At 39.4% G+C, this 17,288-nt stretch overlaps 1 protein-coding gene across 6 annotated transcripts in view; it reads right to left on the bottom strand.

Annotated features, from left to right (window-relative positions):
- The window catches only part of ASCC1 (activating signal cointegrator 1 complex subunit 1), a 101,681-nt gene that overhangs the window by 16,029 nt on the left and 68,364 nt on the right, over window positions 1–17,288 (bottom strand). For 4 of the 6 annotated variants that reach the window (XM_058543231.1, XM_058543233.1, XM_058543232.1 and 1 more), the window contains exons 8-9: window positions 8,247–8,371; window positions 3,811–3,896 (exon numbers count right to left, since the gene is read on the bottom strand). The exons of 1 other annotated variant lie outside the window; for it this stretch is intronic. In XM_058543231.1, coding sequence (XP_058399214.1) covers window positions 3,811–3,896; window positions 8,247–8,371 — 211 coding nt within the window. Of the gene's footprint in view, window positions 1–2,783; window positions 2,913–3,810; window positions 3,897–8,246; window positions 8,372–17,288 lie in introns of those variants that run through there. One more of the 6 variants, XM_058543229.1, reaches the window with a different exon arrangement.

The following is a 17,288-nucleotide window of genomic DNA, read 5'->3' as shown; positions in this document are numbered from 1 at the left end:
CAAATCACCTCTGGTGAGTCCAACCTAGGGCTCCAGTGCTTCCTCTTCACTCTGGAGTTAGAAGCTCTGCTTTCGAACTGTTAATATTGTACCCCTATTCAGTATGCTGAGAGCAAACTCTTGGAAAACTACTTATGGCCATTACATAAGTCCCCCAAACAGACTGCCATTAAGACAACTTCTCTCTACAGAAGTTGGCAGTTAATGACCGTTCTACTTCTAGCTAGTGAGGGAGCAGTTATTTCCTGGCAGTTTGGCTTTAGGTCAGCATGATTTCTCCAATTTAAGTTTACCACTGCCTTATGGAAAAAAACCCGCATCTTTGTCCCTACCTCTTAGACCAGAAATGGAAACTCTCTGAGGGGCACTATCCTATTAATTTGGCCTAGGTCTTCTTCACTCATCTATCCTCTTTTCAGAACTATCTGTCAGTCTTCTATACAAAACCACCATACCTAAATATGTTTGTTCCTTTTCTGGTTTGAAAAACACAGGAGAATGATTCTTTTGTTGTCTGTTCTTTCAAAGTCCCTCTTAGGGTAAGAAAATTCTTATTTTAACTAGGAATAACCAAATACTAGTCTATTACAGCTGCAAGCACTCTCAAAAGAGCTGTACAAAAGAAAAATGTGGCTTCCACCTCCAAAAGTCATTAGAGATTTTTTTTCTTATTAAGGCACCCAGAACACGTAATATTACACCAAGCCACAAGGAGCAATTCTCTTCATGGAAGAGAACAGCAATTGGCTATTACTCATTACATTCTTATAGCAATGAGCAATGACTTGCCTTCTCGTTTTGTTTCTCTTTGAATAGTAGATGAAGTTGATTTTTTTCCAAGGCTGCTTCCCATCACCAGTATTCCTGATCCTGGACCTACATAGCTGTTAATATGCAGCACACATACGCTTGGGCTCCTTAACAACCAATGCAGTTAACCTGTCTGTTTACTCCAAGTCATTTCCTATCTTGTTAGTGAAACTGATTTTTTTTCATTCTAAACAGAATAACATTATCTGGTACAAAAACTATATATATAACTCATTGGTTTTCTGAATCTTTTTTTTGGCAGGGCCATAAGTTCTCTTGTTCTAATCGAGAAAGACATGTCCATTCGTGGTGATTCTAACAGGTGGGCTGCTACAGCTACTTTGCAAATACAATTATTACCTCTTGTGTGTTTAGGAGGTAATCGTTGAGGCCATATTTTACCTTTATTCTCAAATAAAAGTTAACTTCTTTGATTGAACATAGGTGAAAGATTATATTTTCTGGAACTAATGATTAAAAAGTAAAATATTGGAAGCTATACCAAAGGACACTTTGTTATAGCTATCTGTGCTGAAAGGCACTTCTCCTCCATACTCATAACTCGCCCCCACCACTGTGTATTGTAATTGCCTATTAACTGTCCGTAGCCCTCAAAGACAGGAAGCTCCTGGAAGGTAGGGATTGTATCATAATGACTGCCTTATCTGCAGGGCACATGGCCTGGCAGATGGTATAGAGTCAATAAATATTTCTCTTGGTGTTAGTAGGATATTCAGCACAAAAGTCTAATTCTTAATTAGCCACAGTTTTAGACTGACACACACAGACATAACTGACACCCCAACATTAATGAAAAGAGTTTTAATCAGGTTTAACTAGGTTTGAAAAACAGATTAACTTTGTTTAATCTGTTCAAATTGATACGCCCAATTTCAAATATCAACAATCTCTACCGAAACAATGAGCATCTTTATGAGAGGCAGCAGAAACAATGCTAATATGTGAGTTTTGAAATTTTTTGTTCTGATTCAGACTCAGCTATTAACTAGCGGTAACCCTTGGCAAGTCACTTTAACCACATCGGATCTTGTGTCCTTAGAGATTAAAGCGGAAAACTGGATTAAATAAATGGTCTCCAAGTATCATAGCTGGGCCCAGCTCTAAAACTCTCATTAGGCATGAACCAGTAAGGGTAGTATTGATATAGCAAGCCCTTGTCAACACTAGAGGGAGCTACATTCATGTCATCACTGGGGCGGTTAGGAAGATTTCAAGGCAAAACATCTTTAAATGGAAAACTGACTTTAAATATCAAGTAAGAGATCCATATTGTTTGTAAAACCACCTCACAGGCGCTCTGCCATCACCTCCCTCTTAGAGATGTCAACGCACCTCACACTTGACTTGCTTCAACACATCTTTTGGGCTTTAATTGTAATTCCAAAAGAATCAACTTGGCTTGAGTCATTCCTACAGATTTCTTGCCCTGTTCAGTCTATTTTCCTTCTTAATCAAATTAACTACAACAAAAAAGCAAAGTAATTAATGCTATTATCGGAAAAGCCCCAAGGAAATGAGATAGAGGAGGAGAAAGATTCATGTCACATTGAAGCTGTGGCCTGGGACAATCAGTCAAGTTAAATGCAACTGAATTCATTACTAACCTGCCACTCAAACCCAAAGCTACCAGAGCTACTTTGAAAACAAGAAAACATCTCGAAAAGAGGAAAGCTATAAAGGAAAAGAAAGAATCAACACAGCTCTGCAGTGTGGGAGCTGGAACGCCTGCCTAGGTGAAGGCTGTCATTGCCCTGCTGGGTAGGAAGCTTGCAGCTGCTGAAGAGTGATGTCATTATTGTAGCAACGGGGTCACATTAGGCATTTGGCAAGAAAACTGTCAAGTGACAAGATAACGGAATGGAGGATGAGGTAGCGAAGGAAAAAGAAAAAGCATTTCCAAAGCTAAAGCTTATTCTGAAGTTATTATATACATACTCTCTCTCCCAGCTCCAAAAAACACCCATGGCCTGGAAAACGTACGACCTACACCATAACAGAACAAGTGAAATGAAGAATGAAGAAGCGCTCCATTGGTATCAAGTCATGTTTCTCTTTGCCCAGAAACACAAAGGCATGTTAACCTAAAAGAGAGAGCATAAATCATGGACATTACATAATGTGGTCTGTGGGAGAACGATAAATGCAATCCTGAAGAACCTCTCATTTAAATTTCATAGATTAATTTAACACTCAGAAAGCAAAGCCTCAACAGTCAGAACTGGACCACCTACTTTTTAGGACAAGGGCAGTTCTGAGTAAAAACAGATTATAAAACAACTTTGAAAAGTGACTTTGTGAGTGAAGAGAAAAATCTACTAGAACAAGACAACTATTTTTTCACTTAAAAAAATGCAAACTCAGACCTCCAGACGTAAACTACAGAGTAAAACTCAACAGGTTAAAATCAACTTATTCCTACGGATCCAAGTAGTTGGGATACTTGTTTCTTAAGTCAATTTCAAGTACTCTAGATATACCACAGCCTTAACAGAGTCAAAAAGATTTCTCTTTTCTTCTAGGACATTAAGAAAAAAATTTTTTAAACAACACTTTCAATCAATGAGCCTCATGAGAAGCCTGAGAAAAATACAGTTTATTGTTAAAAAAATGACTTGTTGGCCCGGTGGCTTAGCGGTTAAGTGCACGTGCTCCGCTACTGGCGGCCCGGGTTCGGATCCTGGGCGTGCACGGACCCCCCGCTTCCCTGGCCATGCTGAGGCCGCGTTCCACATACAGCAACTAGAAGGATGTGCAACTATGACATACAACTATCTACTGGGGCTTTGGGGAAAAAAAAAGGAGGAGGATTGGCAATAGATGTTAGCTCAGAGCCCGTCTTCCTCAGGAAAAAGAGGAGGATTAGCATGGATGTTAGCTCAGGGCTGACCTTCCTCACAAAAAAAAAAAAAATGACTTGTTTTCCTTGCTTATTTAGGACACACGCCAAAGGATTTCCAATTCACTCTACTTCATACTGACCTTTAAAATGTTTCGGCCATCAAATGATTCTCTTTCCTTGAAGATATATTTGCCATCCGCTGTGTAGAGATTGTACCTGCCTTCAGCTGTAAACATTCCAAAGATAATGTTAGAAGAGACACTTGGATTATTTATCTGTCATTTTCTCTTGGATTTCTATAGGTACAACTAACAAAATCTTCATGTACTACCTGGAAAGTGGCATAATATGGAGGGAAAAACATCAGGCTATAAGTCAAGAGAGCCAGTGTCTAGTCTCAGTTTCTGTCATGGATTCATTCAGTATACACTTATTCATTCAGTACTGTCTGAGTATAGTTACATGTTGCTTAACAAGGGGGTTACGTTCTGAGAAATGTGTCATTAGATGACTTTTTCGTCATTGTGTGAACATCATAGAGTGTACTTACACAAACCTAGATGGTGCAGCCTATTACACACCTAGGCTACATGGTACTAATCTTATGGGACCACTGTTATATATACGGTCTGTTGTTGACTGAAACGTCATTATGCAGCACATGACTGTACTCACTGTACATTAACTATGTAACTAGCTATATTCTTAGGCAAATTATGTCTGCTCTATGGACCTCAGTTCCTCATTTACAAAGTTAGGGGGTAAGACTAGGTGATCTCCAAAGGTTACTTGCAGTCTAAAAACCCAAGATTTTGTAAAGGCCATATGCATTTTTAAATATGTAAAAATACACAAAAGTTCACACATTAACTAGTCAAAAATGCTGGCAACCATGCTTTGGGTTGATTTGAAGACTCGCCCCAAATGAGAAAGACCCCTTTAGCTGCAATCAAAGGTATCCTTACAGACATTCTACACAGAAATGCAGCAAATCCATGACCTTAGCTTTATCAAAGCTGTGCTATAACTCCTTGAGTTAATTTAGCTTGTCCAAAAGGTGTCCTTAAAGTATAGCAAGAAAAAGGATATCAAAGGGAAGGGATAACAGGAAAGAAAAAGTGAAACACCTTATTCTATGTCCTTTTCAAGTAAAAATTCAACACAGAGTATAGAATATTCAAAGTCTCCTCAAAGATTATTTAACTCTCAGAATATTTTCTGAAATATCAACCCTTTCCTGCCCACCGACAGATTCTCAAAAATATTTGTATTTCCACTTTTGAGTATGCTCTTTTACTGTATATAAGTTTGGAGATAACCAAGTCAGAACTGATAAAATATATCCAGAGTGCTAATTCCATGAACACAATATATTTTAGCTAGTCCACTGGAATTACACATGGGTAACTATGAGACTATTTCTCTAATGAGAGCTATTCTGTTAATCAAAGATCCCAATTCCAAGTATATTTCACAACTTAAAAATAGGTCCCCTGTTAAGAGGAGATGTGAAACTCTAAATCACACTAAAGAAATACCAATAAAAAACCAGTAATCATATCTGAAGACTGAAATGTTTAATGATAGGTTCAAAATCTATAAGTAGCACTAGCCGTTAAGGAAATGCAAATCAAAACCACAATGAGATACCACTTCATACCCACAAGGATGGCAGTAATCAAAAAGACAGATAATCACAAGTGTTAGTAAAGATGCAAAGAAATTAAAATCCTCGTATATTGCTGGTAGAAATGTAAAATGGTGCAGCCACTTTGGAAAACAGTCTGACAGTTTTTCAAAAAGTTAACACAGAGTTATCATATGTTTAATAGAGAGCAATTTCACTCTTAAGTATATACCCAAGAGAAATGAAAATATATGCCTACACAAAAATGTGTACATGAATGTTGACAGCAGCATTATTCATAACAGCCAAAAAGTAGAAATGACACAAATCTTCATCAATTGATGAATGGATAAATAAAATGTGGTATATCCATACAACAGAATATTATTTGGCAATAAAAAAGAATGAAGTATGATACATGTTACATGGATGAATGTTGCAAACATTATGCTAAGTGAAAGAAGCCAGTCACAGAAGATCACATGCTGCATGATTCTATTTATATGTAATATCCAGAAAAGGCAAATTCATACAACAGAAAGTAGACTGGCGGTGCCTAGGACTGGAGGGTTAGGGGGAAATGGGAGTCACTGCCAATGGGTATGGGATTTTTTGGGGGGATGATGAACATGTTCTAAAATTGATTGTGTTAATGGTTGCATAACTCTGAATATACTAAAAATCATACTTTATTTTTTTATTTATTTTCTTAGTTTCAGGTGTACAACATAGTGATTCGACATTTATATACACTACAAAATGATCACCACGGCAAGTCTAGTCACCATCTGTCACCATACAAAGTAATTACAATATTATTTACTATATTCCCTATGCCGTACATTACTTCCCCATAACTTATTTATTTTATAACTGGAAGTTTGTACCTCGAGTTATATACTTTAAGTAGGCAAATTATACAGTATAATCTCAAAGCTGTTATATTTAAAATATCTGTAACTAGGAAAAGATAGCTAAACCGTGAACATAGGACATTTTCTTATATGAAGCTCTAGTGCTAACAGAATATAAATCTGAATCCATACAATTTAAAGATACAAATTCCTACATAATTCAACTCTTTTACGTCAAGAGGCTAGTTAATAATGGGGCATGGATAGATGCAGGAGCTCTGAACTAAGATTTAAGGACTAGGACAGATACACAATGTACTGTTGATAGTATTATATGTCTAATAAAATACTGTCTATACTTGCACTGTACAAAATAGTAGCCACTAGCAAAAATTAAAAGTCCACTTTCTCAGTCTCACTAGCCACTTTCAAGTGCTCAATAATGTGGATAGTGGCTACCACACTGGATATCACAGACACAGAATATTTCTATCATCCAGAAAGTTCTATTGGATGGTACTGGATACAATACATCCTCTGAACAAATAAATTTAGAGTGTACTCTAGAGTCCTGAAATTCTGTCTCTATATGAATAATATTAAAATGGACATCACCTCAGGGGATCTCTGTTTTCCAAAATTGAAATTGTCCAGAACAAAATAAATACTATAAACTTTTTTAACTGTTTCCATTGGACAAGCTACATCATAATATATATAGTAAATATTCCAGAAAATATTCTTTTTTCTGGAATTCCAAATATTCTTCTGCAATACTACTATTCAAATGATAGAAATGCATTCCCTCAGAACAAGAACACGTATAGAGTTTTGGATTCTATTAACTCCCCAAACAAGAGCCTATAGGTTTTGACTGAGTCATTTGAACGTTTTTGATCTCAGTGCTCCCAAAGGTAAAATAGTGGTTTATTTAGAAAAGTCTTAAGTAAAATACAATCTAGAAGCACAAAACATTTACACTAGAACTAAAAATTGCCTAGCTACCTCTCTCTTCTTTCTACGATGGCTCTAAGCAAGTGGGGTTAATATTAAATGACTTCCAGATGGGATCCTTGGTATATATCTGAGAGAAATAAAAAGCTGTACTTTGACAAAAAGGAGACACAAACTGTCCTAAAGTATAAATCTACAAATAGTTTATGGGTTTGAGTCCTGATGGAGTTCCCTTACAACCTAGACTTTCTAAAACCAAGATCATGGTTCTAACAAAGGAAATAACACCTGAATATGGGATTTTGGTGCCGGTATATTTTAAACAACAGGTTTTGGAAGCAGAAGCTGCATATAATTTGAATTTGTGGCTCCTGATCAGATAGATGCTGAATGTGCTAGAGAAGATTTCACTTTGGTGGTGGGAATGGGAAGAAAAGAAGAATCCTTTTTGAAATGTAGTTTATTATTCCACATCAAGGGTTAAAACAAGGCATTTTTATATGAAGACTCCGATTCCATGAGGGCAAAAAAATCATCACTCTAACACAACATTTCTCAACTTTGGTGCTATTGACATTTTGGGCTGAATAATTCTTTGTTGTGAGGGGCTGTCCTGTGCACTGCAGAGGGTTAAGCAGCATCCCTGGCCTCTACACACTCGATGCCAGTAGCAGCCCACCTCCAATCTCCTAAATGTGACAATCAAAAATGTTTCCAGACAATCCCAAATTTCCTCTGGGGGGGCAAAATTGCCCATAGTTGAGAACCACTGGTCTAACATTTATTTTTACTAGCTAATCTTCCTTTCTTCTTTTCAAAAAAAAAGCCACCAAGTATTGCATTGAACATACTTACACTAAAATAATTATTCATTGTTTACCTGAAATTTACCCGGGCATCCTGTATTTCTATTTGCTAAATCTGGCATCCCTATGTGTGACAGAAAGACAAGATTTGGAATGTCACACTCCCATGCTAGATATGTCCCTGCCCACTTCCACTGTGCTTATCAAAGCAAGCTAACAGACCTAAAAAAGAAGATATATCAGAGATTCTTTGATAGCCCATTCTATTCAAACCCCAGGGATATCATAAGGCCTTGCTGATCACAAACTGTGCTCCAGTTCTATGGAGGACTTACCATTGGGGTCTTTCCTGAATAGAGTATTCATGACTGTAGCATGGAGTTTCACACTATTCCACTCTTTCACTATTAGTCCAGATGCCTGAAAACGTTCCAGCACTCGATCAACTAATTCCTGCAGCCTGGAGAAATTGAAGAAAGAAGTACAGAAATCTCAGTAGTCTCCTGGACCCCTGATTACTAATTCAACAACGTTTCCAGAGCATCTGCTCTGAGCCAATCACTGTACAAGGCCCTGTGTAAGAAGAGGAAGAATAAAAGGTTGCAGTCCCCACCATCATGAAGCTCACAGCCTTGTGAAGTAGACAGACAAAGAACAAATAACTGTAATACATCATAGTTAGTGCTAAGGGAGTGATCACCTGTCCATGGAGAGGGCCAGGTTTTCACATGCGGATTAAACATGGTCTTGAAGGAACACGGAAGTTTATCATCTTGAGGATGGGGCTCAAGAAGCCAGGCTCAACAGAGAGCTGCCTAAAAGGAAGTGCTTTATTGGTTCATCTGGTCACAGAACCAAAAGCTACTGTGACTGACATGTTTCTGCCAGGATCAAACAGGGTCTGGTATGACTCTAAGACATTTGCTCATTGGTAAGGAGCATGCACTGTGAAGATCCCAATAGCCCTGGACCCTACACCAGTGTTTCAATGAGGTGGAAGTATAGTACCAAGAAAGACAACTATAGGAAAATCCACTATAGGAAAAGGCTGCTTGATTGATTCCCCATATGGACTCCGGGTAGCTCTAAGCACTAAGAGTTTTGCAGTGGCTGAGTTCTAACTCAGTGATGGCTATTCATTCTCCTACCTCCACCAGAAGCTATTATTGAACAGGAAGTTTTCATTCTGTTCAGGTGTTTGGCTCAACAGCTTCAAGAACTCCCTTTAATATTTCTCGTAAGACCAGTCTGTGGTGATGAACTCGGTTTTTGTTTGTCTGGAAAACTCTTTCTCTCTCCTTCAATTCTGAAGAACTACTTTGCCAGTTGTGCCAACAAGAGGGATCATTATCCCAGCAAGCGTGTGGTGGAGAAGACTTTGGTCCTAGGCCTCAGGAAATAGCCATTTTTTGTGACCACTCACTTATCTGATGGTAAAATTCACCCTGTGGCTTTCACATATTATGTCAAAATGTCTACCCTGAGCTTGGAGAAGCTCTTACTAAACGCTTGCGCTGACAGGGAGGTCCGCATCAAATGACAGAGCAGTGCACCTGGTGACGAGTACAGGGAGAAGCCTGCACCTTTCAACTTTTCCCTTGGCCTTTTTTGAGATCTGTGCTGCATGCTAATTGACTTCCCTGGCTCAAAAGAATCTTTCATTATTCACTTGTGTACTAATCAGCAATAGATTTCACAGTTTTTAGATTTCACTTTTTTAGATGTACTAGTAATACTCTTTGTGTCACACACTACCTCTTCTCCTGGATGAAAGTAGCCCTGAGACATTTACAGACTTTATGAATCTTCCATTGCTTCTTGGGCCATGGCCCTGTGATAAGCACTGTGGCCAGCAGCCAGCAGCTTCCCCTGGAGCAGGGCTGGAGGGACTTGTTTTACTGAGATGTGGGCCAAGCCCATCTTGTGTGGCCCATTTGTGGGAGCTTGCCTCAGGCAGAGTTGCTGTGGCTGCAGCAGCTGAGTTGCTGGAAGCCTATCTCCAAGAGGACAGCAGCCTCTGGTATCTCTACTCCCCCAGTTATCTTTCATCCACTTAAACGTGGGCAAAACAACCTTCTTCTGCTCCCACTGCATACGTGGCAGCAAGAGGGAGTTATTCTCCCCTAGAGATTAACTCAGGAGCCCAACGATTCTTTTCCCCTTCATGGTTTTCAGGTTCCAAAGTTCCAAATTAATCTTCTTAAAATTCTAATTTCTTTATCTTGTTTTTTATAAAATACTGTCTACTAACCAAAGAATATTTATAACATGAGTAAGCCATAATTAATAATAAGAAAATAAATACCCATGTCCCCCCCGACCAAACTTCAGAAATAAAGGACTGGGACAAGTGAGGCACTTGCCTTGGGCACAAAATTTAAGGGGATGCCAAAATCGCAGTAATCAAGATAAATCATGTTTTAAAGCAATATTTTTAAGAATCAAAATTAACACAAAAAGAAATCATATTCTGATGAACAGAACACCAAAATTTTGAATGAAGACGGGATTAGTATTACCGAGTTCTCATTTTGCCTCAGGCTCCAATGCGGCTTGGCGTGGGATAGAACATTACAACACACAGTTCCTCAGGATGCTCCCTGCTCCAGTGACACCAGTGACTCCATGCTCCCTGCCACAGCATGTGTTGGGGCAGCCTCATGACCTCAGCGCTCTTTAACACACACATTTTCTTATCAGGCTTCCTCTACTTAGCAACCTGCCAACTGCCTCAGCTCTGCGCTTTCTGTTCCCTGGGCCGCAGTATCCACTCCCTCCCTCTACCTATGCAAATCGTACCATCCTTCCAGGCCCAACTCAAATCCCACTCTTCCATGAAATCTTTCTAACAACCCTAAAACCCCCACTCCCCCATATCCGTGAGCAGTGATTTTGCCCTTCTCTGAGATGCTGCCCCCTCTTATAATGCGTGCTCTCCTTAGCATTCTCAGGGATGGTCCCTTAATGTTTCAAGTCTGTCTGTACCCTTCCCTGACAAGATTGTATGCTCCTTAAAAGCATGTTATATTTGTCTTATATCCGCCAGAGCACCCTTATACTTGACTTTCAGTAACTATTGGCTGTGATTGGTTAACTGATGGACTCGACTGATTAAAAAGTGAGACTTGAATGTAAAAAACAGACATGGTCTTGAAAGATCATTAAAGATTCGTAGATAAAACCAGGGAAAGACACTTCAAGCAGAAGAAATAGCATGTGCAAAGATGCCGAGGCATGCACGACCAGAGCTTATTTGGAAAACTGCCAATTATCTAATATAGCTGTGATAGAGAGTGAGAGAAGAGGGACAGTGGAGACGAACTGGACATAAGTAGTGGTCACACCACTGAAAGCCACAGAAATTTTTAAAAATGGAATGATGTGGTCAGATGTCCATTTCTGAAAGCTGACCCTGTGGCAGAGTAGAAAATACCAGAGGTACAGAGGTCAGCTGGGTGGTACTATAACAGTAGAAATAACAACAAAGAGGAAGTGTCAGGTACTGTTCTAAGCACTTTATATCTGTTCAGTTATTTAATCCTCATAAGAAACTATTATCCCTAGTTTACCAATGAGGAAACTGAGGCACAGAGAAGTTACAAAACTTGACCAAGGTCACATAATAAGTGGCAGATCCAAAATAAGAACCCACGCAGTCTAGCTTCAGAGTTCATGCTCTTAAGGACCATGCTACAAAGGAGAAAAGGATGAAGATCTAAACTATGACAGGGGCAATGAGAACTGAGACAAGGGAATGGACTCGGAAGAGCTATGTGAGAGAGAAGCTGGTGCCCACTCTGACAGGGCAGTGCTAAGTGAGAGGGAGCAGCTGAGAGTGACTCCCAAGAGTCTGCCTGGAACAACCAGGTGGATCACTGACCAAGATGGCGAGCTGTGGAGAAGCAACTGCTATAGTGAAGTTGTGCTCTTCTGGCAGAGGTTAATAGCGTGTATGCTTCTGCATATGTGGCACGGGATATCAAGTAGGACAGGTCCAGGAGAGAGATGGAGATATAAGCCTCAAGCTCAAGAGAAAAATCCAGGCCAAAGATACAGATTTAGGAGTCATCAGTGCAAAAACAGTAGTTAAAAGCATGGGATAGATGCAGTCATGGGGGGAGGGGGACTCAGAGCCAGAAGAAGAGAGCTGAAGACAGAGCCCTGTAGGACACTCCTACGGAAGGGGCAGAGAAGGAACCAGCAGAGACAATCGAAAAGGAAGACTTCAGCAAGGCTGAAAGAATTATAAGGGGAAAAAAAGGAATAATCAGTACAGTACAAAGCTATAGAAAGGAGCAAAATGTGCCTACTTATTTCTCCCAATCAGAAGGTTATTAGAGAACTTTGCCAAAGCAGTGTCGCTGGCAAACCAGAGACGGAAGCCTTGTCACAGAGGACCAAGGGAGAAACCAGAGGGAGAGCGAAGGGATAAGTGCACATAAACTCTTTCAAGAAACTTGAAAGGAAGGCAACTAATGCCTTGATAATGAGAAGATACAGAATTGAGGGCAGGTTGTTCATGTGTTTTCAATGAGGAGAATAAGTTGAAAATGCTTATTGACAATAAGAAATTATCCAATAGAGAAGGGAGATGAAACGAGGTAATGAAGAGAATTAACAGAACAAGATCTCAAAGGAGACAGGAGGGCTGATGTGCTCATAGGTGACAGGAATACAGAGGTAAAAAAAAAAAGTCCCTCCCCTTGAGCAGCTTACACTTCAGTGAAAGTAGACAGACAGTAAACAAATACACATATACTACATCAGGTGGTACTAAGCCCCATGAAGAAAATGAAATGGAAAAGAGGGAGGAGAAAGCGATTGAGGGTAAGTGTACTATTTTAGATAGGGTGATTAGGGAAGGTTTCCCTATAAATTGACATTTGAGCTGAGACTTGAGGGAACAGCATTCCAGAGAAAGAGAAGAGCAAGTACAGACATCCGAGGCAGCATACGCATGGTATGACTGAGGAACAGTAAGAAGCCAGTGTATGGAGTGAAACTGAGGAGAGAGGTGACAAGGTTGGAAGGTAGAGAGGACCAGGTCACACGGGCTTATACAGGGCTCTTAGGCCCTTGTAAGGACTTTGGCTTTTACTCTGAGTGAGGTGGGGAGCTTTTGGAGAGTTTTTAGCAGAAGAATGACATGATCTGACTGACATTTTAAAAGAAAACCTCTAGCTGCCATGTGGAGTACAGACAGTGATGGAGGCAAGGACGGAAACAGGAAGACGGTTAGGAGGCTGTCGCAAAAACCCAGGTGGCTGGGGCGGTGGTGGAGGAGGTGGCGAGAAGTGGGAGCTTTCCTGATATGCGAGAATCAAGAGTTAAAGTTGATTCTAAAAGAATTTTTGTCCTGAACAACGGAAAGATTGAATCTCAAAGAACACAGCACACTCAAGGATTCAGGAGAAATCCTGCAGAGCGAGAAGGGCAGCAATGACATAGAGAGGCAGGCTGAAGCCATGCTGAGAAGGCTCCTGTGTACGCGTCAGGCAGGGCTGGAACCTTCTTTGGTAGGCCGTAGGAAACCAATGGGGTTTGTAAGAAGCAAGATACACAGGGGAAAACTAAGGGCATGGAAGCCAGTTAAGAGAGGTGTTGTGCTTCCTTATATAGTTATTTTTTTTCTGATTTCAAAATGATACATGCTCATTATAGAAAAAATGGAAAATGAAGAAAAGTATAAAAAAGAAAACATGACCTCACCATCCATAGATGAACACTTAACTTTTTGTTATATAATTTTTACCATCTTTTTCTACAGATATACATCAATTTTTAAAAGACAAACCATTTTTCTATAACCTGATTTTGCATTGAATATACCCTGAATATTTTTCCATGTCATGAAATATTTTTCTAAAATATCATTTCAGATACCTTTTTGAGGAGTTTAAACCAGCAATGAGAAGAGCTAACCAATAAAATATTGGTAAGGATGGAGAAAGAGGACTGATTCAAGAAAACAACTTTATCCCTCCATTCCTAAGAGGAAAATAAAATACATTCACCCTGCACATAACTCTGATTTTGTAGTTAATTGATTTAATTAATTGTGCATGTGGATCTCCAAGCAAAGATCTATATTATAATGGGTCTAAAGTTTCTGATTAACTAACACCATCAAAGAACCACAAAGTTTTGAAATATTTCTAAATATTACAACATAAACTTAAGTCTAAACATAACCAAGCACTGCAAAATCCACTTCAATTACAAATCACAACAGAAGGATGCCTCACTTCTCTCTCCTCTATTAAAGTCCAGCCATGTGGAAACAGGGAGCAAGAAATACCAGAAAAAGGGAATTAAATAGACCGAAAGAAACCAGCTTCCAGTTTTGTCTTTCTGGAAAATTATGATTTCTGTCCAATTTACAGACTCAGAACTTTGAAGGGACCAACATCCTTTAAAAAGTTCTAGTCTAACCTACTCATCTTACACAAGAGGAAATGAAACACAGACAGGATGAGTTGCTCAAAGTCAGGACAGAGAGACCAGAATCCCATCTCCTGGCAGCCAGTTTTGCTCTGCACTTCACAAAGGCTGGCTCTTTATCTTTTTTTTTTTTTTTTTTGTGAGGAGATCAGCCCTGTGCTAACATCCGCCAATCCTCCTCTTTTTTTTTTTTTGCTGAGGAAGACGGCCCTGGGCTAACATCGGTGCCCATCTTCCTCCACTTTATATGGGACGCCGCCACAGCATGGCTTACCAAGCGGTGCGTCGGTGCGCGCCCGGGATCCGAACCAGCGAACCCCGGGCCGCCGCAGCGGAGCGCGCGCACTTAACCGCTTGCGCCACCGGGCCGGCCCCTGGCTCTTTATCTTATTCACTGCTTTACCCTGGCACCTACATTAACGCCTAACTGACACATAAGCAGTGCTCAATAAACAGTTGTTGCATGCATGCATGCATGAATTCACAGATGACAAATATTTTGGAGTTTTATTAAGAGAACTTAAGGGTATTTGGGTACAATCACTAAACTTCACGTTGATGTCATGGATACTACATTTGACAATACATCAGTATATTTCCAACAGCATAGTCTTTCAATCCTTACTTCATCGATCCTTTCCTGTTTGACTATGAATGAGTCACCAAGCTTCTCTGTGCCTTTGCTTCCTCATAAGTGAACTAAAAATAATATAGGGATGCTATGAGAAAAAAAATAAATTATTTTTAAGCAGTTTTATCATTTAGTGCTTTGGGTTTAAAAACAGAAGCCAGTTACTAATGTCTTAAATCTAAGCTCTTTAGTTTAAAGGCCTCTTAGTGCTACAAAGTTCAAGCACTCCAGAGCCATCTTTACAGATAGTGAGTTGTACTGCAGAATGATTACTGACTCCCTTGAAAGTGCAAATTCCAGGCTTTTGTTTGTGCTTTTTTCCCCCCAATTTAATAAAGTTCTATCCAATTAATATTTCCTGAGTGCTTACTGTATACAGGCATTATGCTAGTCACTACAAGAATAAAAAACTAAGCAAACATAGTCCTTGTTATTAAGGAGCTTACAATCTATTAAGAGAACCATAAAGAAGACTTTGGTAATGACACCAGCAATGTGCTTTGGGTAATTTAAAGGTGGAAGAGATTATAGCTGGGTTGGGACCAGAACAGGCTACTAGGAGGGCTTAGGACAGGAAGCTAACTGTACCCAATTCATCTTTGTATACTAGGTGAACTTGAGTAAATGACTGAAATAAACAGCAAACATTCACTGAGCAGCTACCATAAGCCATACATTAAAAAAGGAACTGGACAGACAATGCTGAATAAGACATACTCCTTGCCCCCAAGAATCTTAATAGTCTACTTGAGAAAAAGAAGAAGAAAGGACAGCAAGAAGAAAAGACAGCATTTGGACACAAAAAGATGAAGAGTAACATGAGAGAAACTTTAGTGACAAGGAATAATATTAACAAAGACACAAAGGATCCTTGACAAGCAGTGAGGCTGGCTGGGGCTTGGGGCAAGTACAAGATAGTGGAAAATCAAATTGAAATATTAAGTAGTTTTCATACCGGAATATCTTGAATGCTAGACTGAGGAACATGAATTAACTCAAAAGATGATGTGAAATGATAGATTTTTAAGCAAAGAAGTCCTATGGTATATAGCCTATAGCTTAGAAAGACTGATGTAGTAGTATTCCATAGGATCTATATACACTGAGTACATAGTAATGTCTGAGTAAAAGTAAAATGAGTAAAAGTAATGTCTAGGTTATATTTCATAAGAATGAACTGTGAACAATAAGTGTAATGTGATCCCGTTTGTGTAAAATAATATACATAGAAAATGACTCTCAGCAGTATTTTTTCTGCTTACAACCTACTGGGGAGGAAAACCGGGAGAGTCAGGGCAGGGAGAAAGGGAGCCATTTAATTTTCACTTCACCATCTGTAAGGCTTCCTCCCTCCCTCCCTTCCTCTCTTGCTCCCTCCCTTCCTTATCTGCTGAGGAAGATTCGCCCTGAGCTAACATCTGTTGCCAATCTTCCTCTTTTTGTATGTGAGCCACCACCACAGCATGGCCACTGACAGAGGAGTGGTGTAGGTCCACACCTGGGAACCAAACCCGGGCTGCAAAAGCGGAGTGCACCGAACTTAACCACTAGGCCACCAGGGCTGGCCCAAGGCTTTATTTTTATAAGGAAAACAATGTAAAAAGAAGCAGCTTGGCTGTGAAAGGAAGACGGCAAACTGGAAGATAGTACGGTGATGCTGGGCTGCATAGTTGTGGACTTTAACTCGAATTACGTATCTACATACACACACCTTGCTCATCTTCTTTACACCAAAGTTTTCGAAAAAGTAGACAGTCTCCAATTATTCTTAATCCCCTTTTTCTGCCCCATCATGAGCACAGGCTTTACAATCAAACAAAACTGGATCAAACGATAATTCTACCACATACAAACACATACTAACTACTACTGCCCTTGACCTGACCAAGTACACCAAGTATACCTGAACAACATTTGCCAGTTATACCAAAAAAAAAAGAAAAAAAAAAATCACATAAGCTAAAAGAAAAAAAAATTACGTACTATCTGGAAATAGCTACTGATAAGATTTTTTATGTATTCAGATTAACTGATTTATTTCTCTCATACTCCCTTTTCCTACTTTTAAGGGGGGAAAAAGTAAATGTATATTTACAAATTGTTTTGTAACCTGTTTTTATCACATAATACTCTACAGTGAATATTTTTCATTTTCACAAGACATAATTTTTAGCCAATACATAGTATTTTCTATTCTACAGATGTTCTACAGTTTATTTCCCACCAATCTGATTTTGATGAAATTCTTTCCAGTATTTACTGTTATACACAATACAGTAAAAGATATCTCCACATATAGATATTT

This window comes from Diceros bicornis, chromosome 6 (assembly GCF_020826845.1).
Source record: "Diceros bicornis minor isolate mBicDic1 chromosome 6, mDicBic1.mat.cur, whole genome shotgun sequence".
In the NCBI taxonomy this organism is placed as follows: Eukaryota; Metazoa; Chordata; class Mammalia; order Perissodactyla; family Rhinocerotidae; genus Diceros; species Diceros bicornis.
This window is presented reverse-complemented; position numbering and strand designations above follow the sequence as displayed.